General features: G+C 35.8%; 1 protein-coding gene across 1 annotated transcript in view; it reads right to left on the bottom strand.

The window, feature by feature from the left end:
- FAT4 (FAT atypical cadherin 4) overlaps positions 1 to 19,117 on the bottom strand; it is a 143,178-nt gene that overhangs the window by 77,181 nt on the left and 46,880 nt on the right. The window contains 1 exon segment of the mRNA XM_039879568.1: positions 307 to 438. Coding sequence (XP_039735502.1) covers positions 307 to 438 — 132 coding nt within the window.

The raw sequence follows: 19,117 nt of genomic DNA, 5'->3' as shown, positions 1-19,117 counted from the left end.
GGCTATAATATAGGACACTGGAATAATAATAACATACAAATTTTTTATTGAGAATTAAAAATAATATGGCTATGAAATCTAAAATGGAACCAGCAATTAACTGAGCTGTGAACTGCTGATCAAAGAAAAAAGACCTCTTTACAGTCTCCATTATATTTTAATAACGCACTTCAACAATTAATGTTCTTAGGAAAATAGCACACAATGCTGAATCTAGTTGGGTAATAAAAGTTGTCGATATCCTAGAAATTTGATAAAGCACTGGAATATTAGGTTTTAAAAATTCAGAGACAGGCTCTGAGTTACCTCGTCAGCATCCATGGCTGTCAGCTGCATAATCTTGGAGCCGTCTCCAATGTTCTCCTCTACGGTAAGATCCAGCATGTCCGTTGGAAACACCGGTGGGTTGTCATTGATATCCTGAAGTGTGATTTCTACCTACGAGGACAGAAAGAAACTACCTGTGAATGTCTTCGAGATACCAACTCAAATCTTTATACCAAGAGTCTACACAACTAGGCCTTCCAAACAGGATCAGGACCTTTATACATAACATCCGAACAACAGAAAACATCCCACAGAAAGTTGTGAAATCTTTATAGAGAAATATAAATTCAAGCAAAAAATGTTTGACTTGTTGATAGTAACTGATTTTAAATGGTTGTTGCCTTAGAGTTTATACTAGAAAAGTTTCACTCGCTAATCAACTGTCAATTTAATCCCCAGATTTATACACCGGTGAAGAGCTGGCCAGATTTAGGACCGTCTTTCATTCAACCATTAAATGACACTTGACACAGATGAGGCGGTGTAAAATTTCTTCTTGAAACGTTTGCACATTGGCAACTAATATCTGGAGGAAATAAAGTTCATATTGTTTTAAGAAACACTCAACATTTCCCCTATTAAAGTTAATTCTCAACCTGTGCGAGAAGAAAAATACATCTTTTCTATTTCCACTTCAATCTGCACTTCCTAATGTAACTGAAGCTAAACAAGCTTCCCTTTCAGATGTAGTGTTTATATAGACTGCAAATATTACAGCTCTGTTTGAAAGATTCTGGGCAGAGTTGTTTGTTTGTTTCCCTACTTAAGAAAAAGAGTTTGGAAGAAAGGATTTGTGAAGTCTAAATTATAACTTCAAACCATGAGCGACATGCTAAAAGCTGAAGATCTGGTAAGAAAGGAGAAGACAGCTACTGATAAAACTGCACGTTTCCCCAGACAGGTCACAAAATTAAGTCACGGAGGAAAATCCATCTATCCATTTAGCATAGGATGTAACCGAGACATTGTTCTCATGGAATGAAATGTCATCTTTTATAGTTATATTGTAAAAACTCCATCAAATCCAAGAGTGATGAGGATGAATATGAAGAGAGGGGAGAGAGCGAAAGAACTCTGGTTGTCTCCTTTTCAGGTTTGGGGTGGCGGGGTTGGCCTAGGATGGGGGAAGAAAAAACCAATAGGTAGGATTGTCGTTAGTCTGTGACAAGGAATGAGAGGGAAGCACAGGAGAGCTGGACAAATAAATGAATAAGCAATTGATGAAAAGGAAAAAAAAAAAGAGAACAGTATACAAAATTAAGTACTAAAGAGTTATACCTGAGGGATCTGATCACGGCAAATGGTTCAAATAAGTAGGGAATAGTTACGATAGGCAATCTCAGCAGTTCGAAATCTGCCACTTCTGGTTTGGGCGAGGATCATTCTCTACGCCACTTCCTTAAAGAAAAGGTCCACGTGAACTACGTGGCATAAAAGGGGCGTGTCCGGCTTCCTCGCAGAGTGGTCAGGGGCAGGTTTTGAAAGAGAAAGACTGGAGCTCAGATCCTGGCTCTGCAGCTCACAGAGCTGGGCAAACGGGAGCACTTATATCGCTTGGCCTCGTTCTCCTCATCTTAAAGTCGGAATAAGAAGTATCTTTGAGCACTTTATGAAGACTAGGCTTTGATGATGTTGGAAAAAGTGCTTAGCACAGAGGAAAATGTTTGCTAGAAAATCGATCTTGGTTTTCAAGCCGCCAGAACAGAGCTAGGAGCTCCTGGGAAACTTTGAGAAAAGAGATTCCATAAATCGGAGTTCCAGGTCCTATGACCCAAGTCAAACCAATTCAATTCACTGTTCAGTTCTGGTACATCTGAACATGTACTAAACTTTCATGTAGGAAGAGCCTTGAGAAACACACGTACATATACATGTACTTCAAAAGGCTGAAAACTATGAATTTAGGAATCAACCACTTTGAAATCTCATCTGATAGTCATTCAAAAATTGAATCATTAATGTTCTTCAGAAATTAGTAATTATGCTCATACTATATATGTATGTTTTCATATATGTGTGCAGAGTCCTTAAAATATAGTAGAAAAATAAATGAAGAGTAAGAGATAACTGATCTGAATACCTCATAATTCAAGTCTGACATTTTAGCTTAATAGAATTTTTAAAGAATTCTAAATCGTCTTTCATCTGTAATTTTATGACTTGACCTAACTGGAAACTAACACACCAATCCTGTGTGTGCTTTGTGTGAGTGTGTGTGGGAGGGAGGGAAGGAGGGAGGGAGGGAGAGAGAAGGAGGGGGAGGGAGAGAAATAGAGATATTTTATAAATGTATTTGTGAGAGAATGTGCATATACGACTGTATGTGTTTATGTAAGTGTGTGTGTAAGGAAGGACACTAAATTGAGAGTAAAGGGGATCCAGATTGGCACCAATTAAATATGTCATCAAAGATACATCAGAAAACAGTACCGCACACTAGAAACATGTTAGATTTACCAGTAAGAATTCTTACTATAACTGGTGAGTGCAGGAATTGAGCAAGCTCCTTCTATTTTTTAATTATAACGAAATAGCTAACCCACATGCACTAGACATTGTTGTAGGTTATATATGTAAATACACAGACATACACACATACGCACCTCCGTACATACATAGAAAACCCTCAAAAGTGTCCTGTGAGACAAGCGCTATTATCTTCCCATTAGAGATATGAGTTAGTAAAGGTACAGAATTACCCCATGCCACAGAGCTAGCAAGTCAGTAAGTCAGGCTATCCTTTTTCCCAAAATCAATGGCAGCTTGCCAATCAAAAAGTTAAGAACTTGACATTCCACTTTTTTGAAAAGTTAGGATATTTTCTCCTAATTGTCCAGTTTCTCTTCTCTATTCCACGAATCCTCAGACAGTCCAGAAAAGTGTGGCTTTTCTAAGTTCTCATAATAGCCTGGGGTATAAACTATACAGAAGACGAAACCTGAACTCAGTGGCACAGGTAGATGTTACCTTGCAATTCCATCACCTCTGAGCCTCGTGCCATGTTTCCGGCTACCAAGAATCCAAGACTGCGGACCCTGTTGGCCTGTGAGGTGATCACTGATTCCCACATTTATTTGTTCAGTATTTTAGTATCTATCACATAAGGGGCACACATGAGTCAAAATACAGAAGAAAATGAGACAGGTAACCACATCTTACAGGGAAGAAGTGAAGTTTGGTAATAAAAACATGTACAAATAGAAATATTTTCTGTCATCGCTGGCAAAGCACACTGTTGACATCTTGACTGCAGGAAGCCTGTCCCCCACACCATGAATAATTCTTTGAACTGCTTTACGTCTTGCCCTTGGCAAGTGTCATCCTTCTGAAAATTCCAGGTCTTCAGCGTGATTGGCTCACTCGTGGATCCGCTGCCAACCAAAGAGTCTTGTGCCATTCCTATGCCCTCTCTGGACTAAGATTTCGTATGCTTTGTTTTGAAATGTTACCATATAAAACACAGGAATCGAACATTCAAAGTTCAAAGAGGATATCTGGAAACGAAAATTAAGACAATCTTTAAAGACTTTTCTTTCTGTACAAATTAGATCTCTTTAAACAAAACAAAGACAATGGTTATGAGTGGTTTAAAATTCTGAGCTTTTAAAATAGTCTACAATATTACTCCTAAACTAAAGTATATGTTGAAAAGTTCATTCCATTTTTTTCAAAGACAAACCAAAAACCACTGCATAGTTAAGCTTTTATTGCTAGCATTGCCCCTACAGTGTTTTACATTTATCTTTACATTTGTTTAGACCTGAAATAAGTAAAATAACTGTATTTAAATATTCATTTTGCCAAAAAAAAAAATCACATTGTGAATTCGGAAGCTTCTCTTCACAAGTGGCTGTATTTTAAATAAAAAATAAATAAAAAACAACAAAAACAAATAAAAACTGTCAATCAACAGCTTCCATAATCTAAGTCCAGGGGGCATTTTCAAGGTATCAATTCTGAAAGTTTATGAAAATTGACCCTCAAAGATGAATGAGACGTTACAACGTGAAGATAAGGCACTTGCATATCTTATGCCTGCCTATCGGATGCTGACCTTTGTGCTTAGACTTTTTGGCCCTTCAGGAACATATGTGGTTTCACCTGCGACAATTACAGTGGCATCTGGTAGCTTCGTGGCTGACTTATTCCTAACAAAAACAGCAGCTGCCGTTAATGCTTGAGCCACAGGTACTGTCCACTGCCATCACTTCTGTCACCACTTAGAGACCTTCTTGGCTGAGATACCTGATCCCCAGGAAATGAAACCCTGGTGAATGAATGATTATATTTAGGGACAAAAATATAGTTGAGACTAAGGGAGATGATGACCAGTTAATTCAAAATGATCTTTCTTTTAGTAGTTTAATAAATATAAAAGTTAAATTTAAAATATAGCTTTAAATATTGTCACCAAACTTCTTTATTCTGAAGGAACAGAGTCCTTGATATCTGGCTTGCTGAATAGTTAAATAGATATTTAAAAACCAAAAAACCTATTGTGCAAATAGCTGCTATTAAATCAGTATAAGGCTTTCCTATTTTAATTTTTTTTCCTGGACTATGTAGACTACACTTTGATACTGCACTGCATCAAGAATAATAACATATCTTGGGGACTTATTTTTAATTTTTTAAGTGAATAAATCAGAATACAACTATGTATCAATGAGCAATCATTAATAAGCAAGAATTACCAAATCATTACATACCTATATCTATTACTATAAAACATGGCATTTCACTGACTTCAACTGAAGTTATGAAAGTAATGCATTCTAGTCAAGGCAGAGCAATGGACTAAGACAGCAAAGTCCAGTATAAGCTCATTTCCTAGTTAATAAACTGGCAATTGCACTGCGGTCACTATCTCAAGGACAATCAAAACCATATTCTTAAATTTATAACCTCTCTGCAAACTAAGTAAAGTGGTCCTTAAGAAATCGGGATAAAAAAACCTAAACGTATTTTTAATTCACAAACTTCCTGCAATCTATATAAAATGATTCTTAATAAATAAAGGTGAAAAGCAATCTATTTTTTTTTCCTTTTGAGAAACTTTAGGATTTATAGGAAACCAAAAGTTCATAAATCCACTCATTTGCAAGTAGTATTAACATTTTCAGAAGGAATCTTAAATACCATCAAGTTCATCTCCTTTATTTTACAGAGAATCAAAAGTAAGGCATTGGAATGTCAAGTGATTTATCTAAGAAAAACAATGGTCAGCCTCCTAACCCTAGTCCATTCACTGATTTTTCCAGAAACCTGTAGAGTGAGCCAGAGCTAGGAGCAAGCTGAATGCCTGAGACCAAAGCCTCTAGTCTTTGCATGAAGACAATGATCTTTATACAAAACATGCATCTGATGACAACAGGAAACTGATTTTTGAAGAAACTAATAATAATTGGTTGTTTATTCTACAGACACTATTTTATCCACATTTTTGTTTATTTTTAAGTTCTGTCATATTTACATTAAGGAAAAATAACCTCTGTGGGTTTCTTATTGATGCCACTGGAACACTACTAGACATGCAGCAGAAAGGTGGTGGGAGTATGTTACAAATAAAGAAACTTTGGTTAAATTCTCTGTGGATACTGTTGAAAGTTATTGCTTTAAAAATATCTACAAATAACTTGTTTCTTCTTACAAAAATGCAATCATAAATATTCATTTTCAGAAATGACTAAAATCTAAATGATAGGTAGGATAGACATAAAGTACACAAATTAAAATAGTAAAAGAAGATGCATCAAGGCAAGAAGTGCTTTTATTGGTGGCAGAAAGTTATGATTTACATTATTGTCTTTTTATTTTTGTGGAACTAACACCCCAAAATTAAATTCCTCAAATAATACTATTATCTAGATCACATAAATTATGACAAAGAATTGCACCAAAAATAATGCTTAGAGTTTACAAGTATTATCTGTAAAGATATGATGATAATGCCATCAAGGCTGTATTTAAATACACCTTTTAGTTAACAGTCCTGCAAAAAAACAAACAAACAAACAAACAAAAAACTTATTTCAATAATTGTATTCTGTGGCTCTGATTTCTTTAATAAATTTATATATTAGAGGCCCAGATCCCCCCTCAACCCCCGTGCAACAGCAGAGCCACACCAGGCCAGAGGAGTGCCCCAAGCCCCACCCACCTAGTGCACAGTCTAAGAGCCAACACTGGGACAAGCCAGCGCTCCAGCCCCACCCTCACAATGCGGTGGCCAAGCTGCAACCAGGTGGGTGAGAACCCAGAGCCCTGCCCACCTACTGTAGTAGCCATGACCCTATCATGGCCCATGGGCACACATGAGGGACAACTGAGCGCCTGTCTGTGGTACACAGGAGAGGTTATGCTTCTGGGCTACACAAAGTAGTTCCTACACAAGGTCACTCCTTCAAGACTGAGGAGGTGGCCATTGCATCCGACACCTATAGTCAAACACAGAGAGACAGGCAAAACGAAGAGACAAAGAAATGTGTTGGGAACCAGAGAACAAAGCAAATCCCCATAAAACAGATCTTAATAAAATGAAGATAAATAACCTACCTGGTATAGAATTCAAAGTAATGGTCATAAAGATGCTCACTGATTTCAAGAGAAGAATGAACTCAGTGAAAACTTCAACAAAGAGATAGAAAATACATGACAACACCAAATAGATGTTATAACTGAACTGAAAAAAAAAAATTCACAAGAGGGGTACAACAGCAGGACGGACGAAACAGAAGCGCGAATCAGTGAGCTGGAAGACAACGCAATAGAAAACACCCAGTCTCAACAGCAACGCGAAAAAAAAATTAAAAGAAATGAGGATATCTTAAGGGACCTCTGGAGTATCCAGCAGAATAACATTTGAACGATAGGAGACCCAGAAGGAGAAGACAGAGAGAAAGGGCCAGAAAAATTATTTGAAGAAATAATGGCTGAAAACTTCCCTAATTTGGGAAGAAAGCAGACATCCAGGTCCAGGAAGCCCAGAGAGTTCTAAAAAAGATGAATTCAAAGAGACTAACACCAAGACGTATAATAATAATGGTAAAAGTTAAGAATAAAGACAGAATCTTAAAAGCAGCAGAACAAAACCAACTTATTACATACAAAGAAAACCCCATAAGGCTATCAGCAGATTTTTCAGTGGAAACTTTACAGATCAGTAGGGGGTGGCATGGTATAGTCAGAGTACTGAAAGAAAAAAAAAAAATCTAACCAAGAATTCTCTCCTCCTTCAAGTTATTTAGAATTGAAGAAGAGATTAAGAGTTTTCCAGATAAGCAAAAGTTAAAGGAGTTAATCACCGCTAAACTGGCCTTATAAGAAATGTTAAAGAGATGTCTCTAGCTAAAAAAAGAATTAAGAAGAAAACATATGAAAGTAAAAACCACATGGAAAAGCTAAATAATAAAGGTAGGGGAGCAATCTCTTATAAAGCAAGTATGAAGGGTGAAAGACAAAGTAGTAAAAATTAATTAAAAATAAAATAATTGCTTAAGGAATACACAAAATATTAAGACATGAAAAGTGTCACCCAAAACATAAAACATTAGAGCTGAGGAGTAAAAATGCAAAGCTTTCAAATGTGCTCTAATTTAAGTTCTATCAACTTAAAAGAGACTGTTATATACATAGGATATTGTATGTGAACAGCACAGTAATCACACACATACACAAAACTATAATAAAGACATAAAAGAAAATAGGAAAGGAATCTAAACATAACACTAAAGAAAGCCATCAAAGAAAAAAAAAAAGAAAAAATAGAGAAGAAATATAAAAACAGCCAGAAAACTATTAATGAAATAGCAATAAGCATATACCTACCAATAATTACTTTGGAAGATGGGAATAGAAAATGCCAATTAATGCCTATCACTATTTCAGAAGCAGATACACTAAACACCATGAAAGGCATGAATAAACCCGAAAGCATAACTGAGCTCGTTTAAACGTGCCTTTCCCTTAAACGGTCATTATGTCACTCCAATAACACTTGGCTAAATAATACCCTAGTATACAGTGTGTATGTGCTATAAAAATTCAGTGAGGAAAAAAGTCTACTCTTACACTGAAAACAATTTTTATTTCGTCGGGAGTGAAACAAATTGCTGAGACCAACGACTTAATTTTCTGTACGGAGGTTCAAGTGAAGAGTCGAAATAGAAAGCAAATTAACCAGACTGAAATCCACTCCAGGGCCAGTCTAGCCATCACGCCTGAGTTGTCACTTCCTTTGACCCTGAAAAGGAAAACTCCACCTTTCCTGCCTGAGGAGTGTGTGTATGGAGGGCGAGTTGGCCTGTTTTGCAGTGACAGGCTAGGCACTGAGGGACAACTCAAAATCACTGCATCGCGGTGGCGTGGGCAAAGGAACCTGTGTCTTAACATTAAACTTGGAAATCAAGATCAACGTTTATTAAACAAAGACATCAAAATAGAAATATCAAAGCCAGGTAAATAATCAAGTTTGTATTTCAAATATCTGGCAATAGCTCCACATGCTCGCTCTTCAAATGAAGCCAGATACTACGCATTTCGTTTAATTCAGTAGGATCGACACATTTTGCTGATTTTCGGCTTCCAATAACAAGCCTTTATTTAGTAGACTTATGTCAACGCCTCTATATATATCTACTGAGATTACGTAGCAGAAGGTCTAATTAAATTTCAGCAGAAAGTTTGACATTCTACATTAGTTTTTTTGTTGTTTTTTGTTTTGTTTTTGTAGAAGGCGGAACACATATCTGATGCCTTTTTAAAATTCAAGTTTCGAGTTCGATTCAGTCATTAGGAAAAAGAAAGCCCAACAGCTCCTTGTACTATCACTTACGGGTTTACGCCCTCGGCACTTTTATTTCTTAGCGACAGCGACAAACAGCCGTATTGCCATGGAAGGATGGTGCCAGCGTTTGCATATTTCCTTTAATTTTGTTCTTCGCTTCTTTCCCTATTTTGGGTCACCACTGGGAATCCTGCTGCCATGGGCCTGGGCGAAGTGTTTGACTACTTCCAGAATGCTTCATCATGCTACAGAGCCAAAATCTATTATGGTCTACAAGTGACTCACATTTTAGTTATGAGAAGTCCTTTAGCAAAGAACAGTTTACATTTCCAAGTCCTAAATGTCAGGGACGCAATGTCTGGACTGCACAGGTCTGCGAGGTCTGCTCATACTCTGAACAACGCTTTTAGGTATTTATTTATTTATTTATGATGTATAACTAACTGAATTCAAGAGTCTGCGGTAGCTGGAACAACAGTGAACCGTCTCATCTTGGTGAACTTTCAAACTGAAATCTTGAAGGAAATGGGAGAAATCAAACTTTGGAGAAAAGGCCTATGATGCCATACGAGAGAAGCCTGGCAGGGGCGAGGCGTGACCTCTTAGAGAAAACAGAACCCCGATTGCAAGTAACAGTGAACCAAGAATTCCTGGAACATTGGCCTGCTGCAGGTCCAGACTCCACTGAAGTTTAGGGTTCATCGGAAAGTAAACCTCTGCATTTGGCTATAGTTTTCGTTTAGAATGACAACAAAAAAATTGAAAAAAAAAATCATTGCCTTTTATTAGATGAGCAATAAAATATCTTCTATATACTAAACACCATGCTATCATATTGCTTTACAGAAAACACTTTAGCAAAAGGAATAGGATATAAAGATAATATTTGAGGAAGCGACGCTTAATTTGGGAATTAGAATAATCTTTTTGGAGTTTTAGGCTAGGAAATATTTTGTCATTTCAAACTTTATACCTTAAATTCGAATTATGTAATGGGCAAATTTAGATATCTGCATTTTTCTCACACGAATTTGCACTGTTTTTATTCCAAGTATTATGGAATATAAGGAAAGAATGGAGTATACACATTTTAGATTCTTTTTAGCTTAATTTTTTAAAGCGAAGTAAAAAGCAACATAATGAGTTTTAAAACAGAACGTATTTCTCATGTAAACTACATACATGTAACTGTGACCAATTATATTTCTCAAACAAAAGCAATTACATTAATCTCTCACGACTAAAACTCTTCCATCAGTCAGAAGAATATGTTCTTAGGATTTCCGTTCTTTACTAGGTAAGAGATACGCATGGCGACTGGGCAGGATGGAGAGTAGCCCCAAGTGACAGGCATGGCGGGAAGTGCGGACCAGACAGAGTTAACTCTGTTCTCGAAATAAAACACTTTCCGTAACTCGCTCAATGTGTGGTGACATAATAAAAAGCTAGTTTTGTTGTGCTTTCAATATTGTTCAAATTAGAACCAAATAAGGTTTTCTTTTAAGGCAAAGGCAATCATGTGTAACCACTTCGACTTTTCCTGAAATCAATACTGCATAATTTCTGCATTTTAACTGATTCTTTAGGACGCCCCAAAGTAAATGCAGAATAAAAGATCACATAAAAATATGCGTGGTTGCATATGAAACTTGTGGAAATTTTTATACTGTTCCTCAAAACAAACACTCTGCAGAAACATCCCATTGTACACTTTTCGGTAGATGTGGATCTGAATGTGGCAGACACATCTCAAAAGGAAAATGCATATAAAATAAACAACTAATCTATGATTTTTTTCTTCATTTTTGTTTTGGCCCAGCAGATATAGGTTTTTACAAAATATATAAGGCTCTATTAAGACTTCCAGAAAACAGAAAAGTAATTGATTCCCATTAAGGATACCAGCTGGTGGGGGGAGGGCAGGGGGCTGAATCACTGACCCCGATTCTTCGCCCCTTCCTGTAAGCAACTTCGCAGCCCCTCACACGAACGGTGGGCTTCTCTTTCTGCCTCTTGACCTTGGGCTCATCCAGGAAATCGTTTGGCCAATGGGATATTTCCAAGTCTAGCACAAGCGGAGGCTTGACCTGTGCTTGCTCTCGTATCTCTGTCGTAGTCCCTGGAACGCGTCCCCGCTAGCCCAGTCGTACCAGACGGAAACAAGCACCGAGCGAGGGGGCACGGCTGAACCTGAGACTTGTAGCCTGAAGCAGAGCTTCCTATGCAGCCCAGCTGTAACCTACCCACAGATGCATAACAGTCAGTATGTACCACTCTAGGCCTTTGAGATTTTTGTGGCTCTTTACTAGGCAATATTATTGTGGAATGTGTTAACAGATACAAGTCAAAAGGAATATTTTCCTTAATTTTCATGTTCTAAGCAATGGAACACTGTTCTATCGAAAATAAGAGGCAAAAAGAAGAGGAAAAAAGTTTTCATATACTGATATCTGTGATATGCCTTGTCCTGTGAGATAAGTTTTATGACTATGAACTTAATAAATTTTCCTACCTTGGAATACTTTCCATTCTCATTCGCTTAACATGCCACACACCTATTTTTTAGAAACAACTCAAAACGAGACATGATCTTCGAGCTCCCCACGCCCCTCCCACAAGCCAAAGATCAGGGGAAGGAGGTGGGAGCACCTGACCCAAGAGGACCAAGTCATGCCAGGCTGAGTCAAACATACTGTCTTTCTTAAGAATGGAAAATCATAAAAAACTGGGAAACACTACCAGAAAACAATAATTGCACAACTATAATAAGAGAACGCAGCCCCATGAATATACAGATTATCTTCAGTAGCTTTTTAATACCCACGTGAGGCTTGGCTAGACTTTTTGTAAGGAATTACTGCAATGCCAAAACAATCCCACTGCCCCATTTCACCTTTGCACATTAGTCTCCCCCTTGGAGGAAATTTCTAGTACTTGATACAAAAGGACAAAGGTTTGACTTACAGCTATTCTATTTTAGTTGCTTATTAGTGTATTGCTTTTATTTCCTTATATATTTTTAAAAGTCATCTCAAATTGTAAGATTTAAAGTCTCATTTTAGAGTTTTGCGGATTTTTTTAAACTTCAAAACTATAACAACTTTCATTTCTATGTAACAGCATGAGCTCATTAATAAACCAAAATATAGTTTTTATCTGATATAAAATGTAAAATATATCTTCTAAAAATCTCGAACTGTCAAAATAGAAATTTGCAGTGCACTGTAATTTTATTTAGAAATTCTATTTCAGTGAACTCAGAAAGGCAGTTTCTCCTCTGAGCTTCCAAGAGGCACTTAACATATGTTTATTCAATGACTTAAAAGCCAATATGCTCATTGCGGTAGCACATTTTGCTGTCACATACACGCAAATGAAGAGAATGGTGATTCTGCGCAAAATTAAGAGCAGAGGACGCGAGTGGGGTGAATCATCAACTGTGACAATAACATCAAGTAACAGAAGTCCTAAGAATGACCCCTGATGATGACCGAAGTAAAATAAATAAGAGAAACATTTCGAAAATGTCAAAAATAAGAAATAAATGACAAAATAAATGTTCTTTAAAACGATGTTTCAGTATGGAAGGCTATTTGTCTACTTTTTCTCATTGTCAAAGATAAAGCACCAAAGTTTTTTAGTGAAATAACAGTATCGAAAGAAACTTAACAACTTTGAAAAAAATATTTCATTTTCAAGAAATCTAAGAATCGCTCCATAAAGGTATTCTCCCCATAGAAAGAAGAAATTGTACAAAATATGACAGAACATCTGTATACTTATGAAATTTATTATGTAAGACTAAAGAGTGATGAAAAACACATGCCAATTGTAACTTAGGGACTACAACTAACCATCTCCATAAAATAGCATGGCTTGATTATTTTGTCCAATCCACTCTTACTCCTCAATTCATGACTGTGTAACTATGGGTAGGATGATATCAATACATGCTTTGATTTTATTTTTCAATAAGAATTTTATTTTTTAAATAAAAATTGGAAAATATACCTATTTTCAAAGGTGTAATCTCTTCACTGAAACCAAAAAGAGAGAAACATGTTTTGTATAATGTTCTATTACTAGTTTTATTCCATACTTCCATTTAAGAAACTACTACATTTTTTAAACACCTAATAAGCATACAAAAATTAAACTATTGCTGAGTAAGGGGTTCACTGGAACCAGAATTGCAAGCACTTCATATCTGTCAAAACTAATAAGGAAGACGAAAGAAGCATTGCAGTTGTGTCTAGACTAACAGAATTCTCCCAGTCTGCATATGTTAATAAATGTTACAGGAAATCAATACCCTTCCTCTAGTGGTTATATTTAGATTCAAGCCTATTATTGTTTGTTCAGTTAATCAGAGAATAGTTTTTAATAAGAGACTAAACTACAGTTTTAATCATCTTCATTAACATTTTTACTAATTCTAAAAAGTGATTAAGCATTACTGACATGTTTTATTGAGAACAATTTTTAATATTCTATGTATTATATGTGAAAAAACATTGCAAACTTTCACATAAAATTCTTTTTAAACTACGAAAAAAAATTGTACATTTGAAAGGCCCTTAGTTTTAAATGTGTTTTTTGAAAAAAACACAATATAAACTATTCATTGTGACAAAAGTGACTTGACTTTTTAATATTATTTCAGTGTTATTAATAGTACTCAAAACAGCCAAAGTTTACTTCTTTCAATTTATATCTTTTTAGTAGATAATCATCCTCAGCTACCTAATTTCCCTGAGTAAACTTCTTACAAGCATGGTAAATACAAGCTAGAAATTTGGTCCTTTAAAATATAGCAAGTATGAAATAAGTTCAAAATGTGAAGAGAAATATTAGGTACATACAACTTATATACTAGAAAATATCAATGTGTTTCTTTTAGAATTCTATAATTTATTACTTTCACTCTTCAAAAGTTAGCTTATTAGTATGTTAATATTTTTCATTCTCTTTAATGTTTTTAATCATATCAATTTAAAAAAGTCTCATTTTTTTTTAAGTGTATTCTTTGTCAGAACTAAAGCTTTATGTTTCCACATAATCGCAAATTCAAAGAAATAGATTGGAGTCTCTAACCAGTTAATACACTTCACTTAATCAAGGGTTTTCTGTTGAACACTGTGTAGATACATTTCTTCTTCACAAGATGCATCTTTATTTGTACACAATGGACTTTCAATACAACCAGTGAAGTTGCAAATCAATCAATTTTCATAAACTCCTGGTCACTCCATAGCCAAAGGAACTATCTTTTAGAAAACTTTAATCTTCTCAGTTCAGTTTACCTCCATATTTAAAATATTCATAGTAGCAACTGAGAAAGTAATCTAAGTTATATATAGCACAATGGTGAGTAATGAATCTGGAATTTTTCTCTTAGTTTATTGGATAGTGTTTTGAATGTTGTTAAATGTGGAGAGATTGCATTGCACAGTTTGGTTAGCAGGAGTGACAATAAAGATTTATTTGGTCAAATGAAAAAAATAAGCTTACAAATCCAAAAATCAAGAAGATATGAATAAAATTATTGAAGACAAGAATCTAAAACAACACAAATATTATTTTATTAAAAGAAAACACTTTACAGTTAATAACTGTCCATTTGGGGACCTAATTTGGGATCATTTATGATTTTCAAATTAGTTTATGACTCATCTGTGAAAAGGAACAAAGCTTCTGACCCAGTATTCATCTCGGCAAATAATATTAAATCACAGCTCATTTTTATATTAAAAATGGCTGATCTGTCACGTATTATTAGCTTTATGAGCAACAACTATGCCGCTATAATTACATTTCATTAATTTATCCAACAAAAATTTACCTAAGGTCTAATATCCGCTATTCTAAGTGGTCGACCTATAATAATGAACAAAACCGTATTTTCTGACCTCATCTACCTCGTGTTCTGACATTCTTAAAGTTATCCTTTATATTGGGCTCTTAACAACAACAGTTTGCTGCAGACAGTCTAGGTTTAAAAAGACTATATCCTTAAATGCATTGATCTATGTGTCCGACTCAGGACAATATAGACAACCAGTAATGCAGCTAACTCCTGTCACAAGACTGTGTGGGGCAGAGCTGGCATACTTATTGTCTGGTAACATCTATGCTCATGTCTATGAAATCTTTTAAATTGTAAGATTTGAGCAGTGGGGCGATCGAGTCTTGCTCTGTATGTCCCATTAGTTGTTACGACCCTGTGCCTACCTGCAGGGTTCCTCCAGGTTTTCTGCCAGAGCAAATTGTTTATTAGAGGAACTAACAGCGGAGAATTTGCACTCGGTTACCTACTAGAAATAATGGTTGTGTGAATAAATGAACGAGGTTTTCTCTGCTTTTAATGCATGTTTTTAAAACATTAACTTATTATTTCCTATTTGTTTAGGTAATAGTAAAATCAACTAAAATATCTTAATTTTGATTTTGTTGCTGAGGGTTTCCCAACATTTTTGAATCTGTTCATTTATGATTGGAGCAGATTTTAATTCTTAGAGGTTCAGTGCTCTGGAAAAGCAAAATTTACCTGTAAAAAATGCAAAATTTTAAAAGCTTGATGGGTTTATAACTTAGCTTTTTAAATGTGCATGATTATTCAGAATATATGTAACAAAAAATAAATAACCACTCAAGTATGTGTCCATTAATATTCATAAAATAATATATTTAAGAGTTTCTAGGGGCTTAAGAAAATCTTAGAAAAACCCAAATTAACTTGTTTTGACGCTAGTTTCAGAAACAGTATTCATTGGTAGGCAAGAAAACATAGGGGTAGGGAAGAATAGCAAAATCCGCAGCGGAAACGGTATGATCTTAAATACGTAAAAATATAAATTTGGTAAACATTTTGTAAATATATCGTTCTTATACAAATGAAGAACCGATAAAAATTGCAAATTAATTGCATGCCCAATAGAATTCAAATTAATAGTAAAAGCTGGATTTGGCAGAGGTCGTTTTGCTGCAGGTAAGTTCTGTATCAGCGGGGTGAGATGCGGCATAGGCACCTGGGTTCTAGCCCTGTGTTCCAGCCCTGAGGCCATTGTCCCGTCACCCATCACCCTTTTCAAAGCTTCAACTTCTTCATTTATAAATGAAGGCCCCAAATCCAAAAAGAGTACAGGCACATATACAACAATCATAAAAATAGGTTTTTTATAAACGTGCGCAGGTGGCTGTAAATCTAAGTAATTACTAATAATTATCACACATTGAAACGCCTGTTAATAAAATCTTATAATTGGTTAAAAGTTGTAATTAAGTTGTTCCTTAAAATGCTTTTCTGGATGGCATCATCCAGAAAAGTCAGAAAAATCTTTTGAGCCAAGTTACAAAGACATCTATTGGAAAATAAAAACTACTGAACCCAGGGCAGAGATATAAAAGGGCTTACTTACTTCTAGCGTCATGGTTTTAAACTATGTTTACAAATTAGAATCCCCAGACAGAATTTGTAAAATACACACTTTCAGGCCAAAACAACAGGGAACCTCATTCACCAGGGCACCCGAGTAGGTCGCCAAATCCTGAGTGAGTACATAAAAATGGCCATTTGGTGAGATGAACACTCAAGGAAAGGCTCACTGGAGCTACAGGTGAAACAGGATAGAAAATATAATCTTTATCATTTTTTGCCCTTTCTGTAGTAATAACTGCCTTAAGCAAACATATGCATGAGAAATAATTTAGCTGCTTCACCAAATGTGTTATGTCATTAAATTTTAAGACAAAAGAGATGGCCAGTAAAAACATTCTCACTATACTTGCAACTTAGAATCACCAAGAAGGAACTTAATAAATTTTTTTTTTACTTATAGCTAATATGCGGATCGATTTTCATATTATGTGTTTGATATTGTAAATGTATCTCAAACCATTATGCTGTACACCTGAAACTTATATAGTGCTGTATGTCAATTATCTCTCATTAAAATTGAAAAAAAAATGAGCTGCATGTACAATAGCAAATATATAATTTGAACCATCTTTATTTTCATTGGTTTTATAAATTGCTAAGTCACCAACGCATGCAGTTAGTGCTCATTAAGGGAGAACTGACATGACCACTAGTATCATTGAATGGTGTTCTGCTGAAGTGCCATTTGTAAGCAACACAACACAAATATTCAACGCACATGCACACACACATGCGCACGGACACACACAGAAGCTGGTAACAGAAATAAAGCTTCACTTCTTAGAAGGACCAGTTTTAGGCACACAGTCATAACTGTGAACATTTTTAGAGATCTGACCCTTATTCTGATCTCTAAAACTCCTTTTGAATAAAATATGTCTTTGTTAGAGCAATTAAGATAAAATCAAGACAAAAAAGGAAGTGGAGGAAAACACTCATGTTGACGCGCTCACGTACGTGAAGCTACACCATGGCGATGCTGATTCGAACAATCCGTTGAATTATTATTATTATTATACTAAAATAAAGTCAAACAACAAGTTTAAATCAAATTATCATCTAGCTTTCACAGAAATTTAAAAACACATTTCAAATCTGTATCATTTAGGAAAAAAATTGTTTAATGATTCATACTAGATTATTAATGGTGGTCAATCCTATTATGTTCTTTAGTCTATTTCAAAATTCAATATAATGAAAAGCTAAAATTATGTAAATAACTGTGATGTGCATTCTGAAAAAAATTCCACAGTCAACATTAATGAAACCATGAATCATAATGTAAGAAGAGGACTGTCTGAGAAGCCCCCTCCCTTCTTTTAAAGCCAGTTCTAGCTGTGTGACCAAACTCATTACATGTAGTTAACAATTCCTGTCACACTATCTCAGGTAGCTGTAAAGATTAAGTAAAATATCCATTAAAATGTTTTAATGGTGATTCACACTTACTTATTTATCTTCCCTCTTTCAAACCCTGAGCCTCCCACTTTCCGAAGGCTGCCTGGGGAGATGCGGGAAAAGGAACCTTGGGAGCAGATGAGACCTGGGGCGTGGGGCAAGGTGACAGCTCCCTCACGTGGAAAAGACCTATTTACTGTCCTTCCACTGTGCTTTTTTCATCTTCAACAAACAGTTAGTGAATGTCTCTGCACAAGACGCTACGGATAAGAGCCAACAAAGAGAACGTGATTCTCCCCTGATGAGGTGGGGGCGCTGAATGACTCCTTCTCAGGGAGGCTTTTCCTAATGACCTTATCTAAAGAGTGTTCTCCGCACACCTGCCTCATTCTCCATCACAGCATTATGACTAGTTTTATTCCTAAAATACTAGTTTTATTCCTAAAATTCCTAAAATACTTCACTATCCATCATTATCCATTTGCCTATCCATTATCCATCTCTCTCCCACAATTGATCCCCCCAAGAGAGACATATGGCTGATCTTATTTACTCCTAGGTTCCCAGGTCCTTATTAAAGGATCATGTATTAAAAGTCTATGCACACAGTAGCAAAAGATGGGAGGGACCCGCACGTCCACTGATAGATGCGTGCAAAATAAAATGCGTATATACATATGATGGAATATTATTCGGCCTTACAAAGGAAGGAAACTCGGACATGGATGAACCCTGAAGACATTGTGCAAAGTGAATGAGCCAGTCACTCAAAGAAAACTATGGTATGATTCTGCTTATATACGGTACCGAAAGTTGTCAAAGTCATAGAGAGACACGAAGGAGGGGAAGGGTTGGGAGATATGGAGAGTTAGTGTTTAATGGATACAGAGTTTTAGTTCTGGGGATGACGGCATGAAAGACCCGTATGCTTAAGAAAAAAAAAAAAAAAACTCAATGCTATGCCAAATCTTCAATATTTACATTAAACAACAGAATGAATTAATTAATAGAAAGGATAGTAATCTCCCAAATTGTTTCAGGGAAGCTAGGCATTTTTCTTTGGGGTCCTTCCTGGCGGTAGACAGTTGCTCCCTCTTTAAAACGCCATGTTGATAAGATTTAGATTATTACATTAAATGAGAGATCTGCTGATTTTACATTATTTACCT

This window comes from Pteropus medius, unplaced genomic scaffold, assembly GCF_902729225.1.
Source record: "Pteropus medius unplaced genomic scaffold, Ma_sr-lr_union100, whole genome shotgun sequence".
NCBI lineage: Eukaryota > Metazoa > Chordata > Mammalia > Chiroptera > Pteropodidae > Pteropus > Pteropus medius.
Note: the sequence above shows the minus strand (reverse complement) of the source record. Positions and strands in the feature narration are given on the sequence as shown.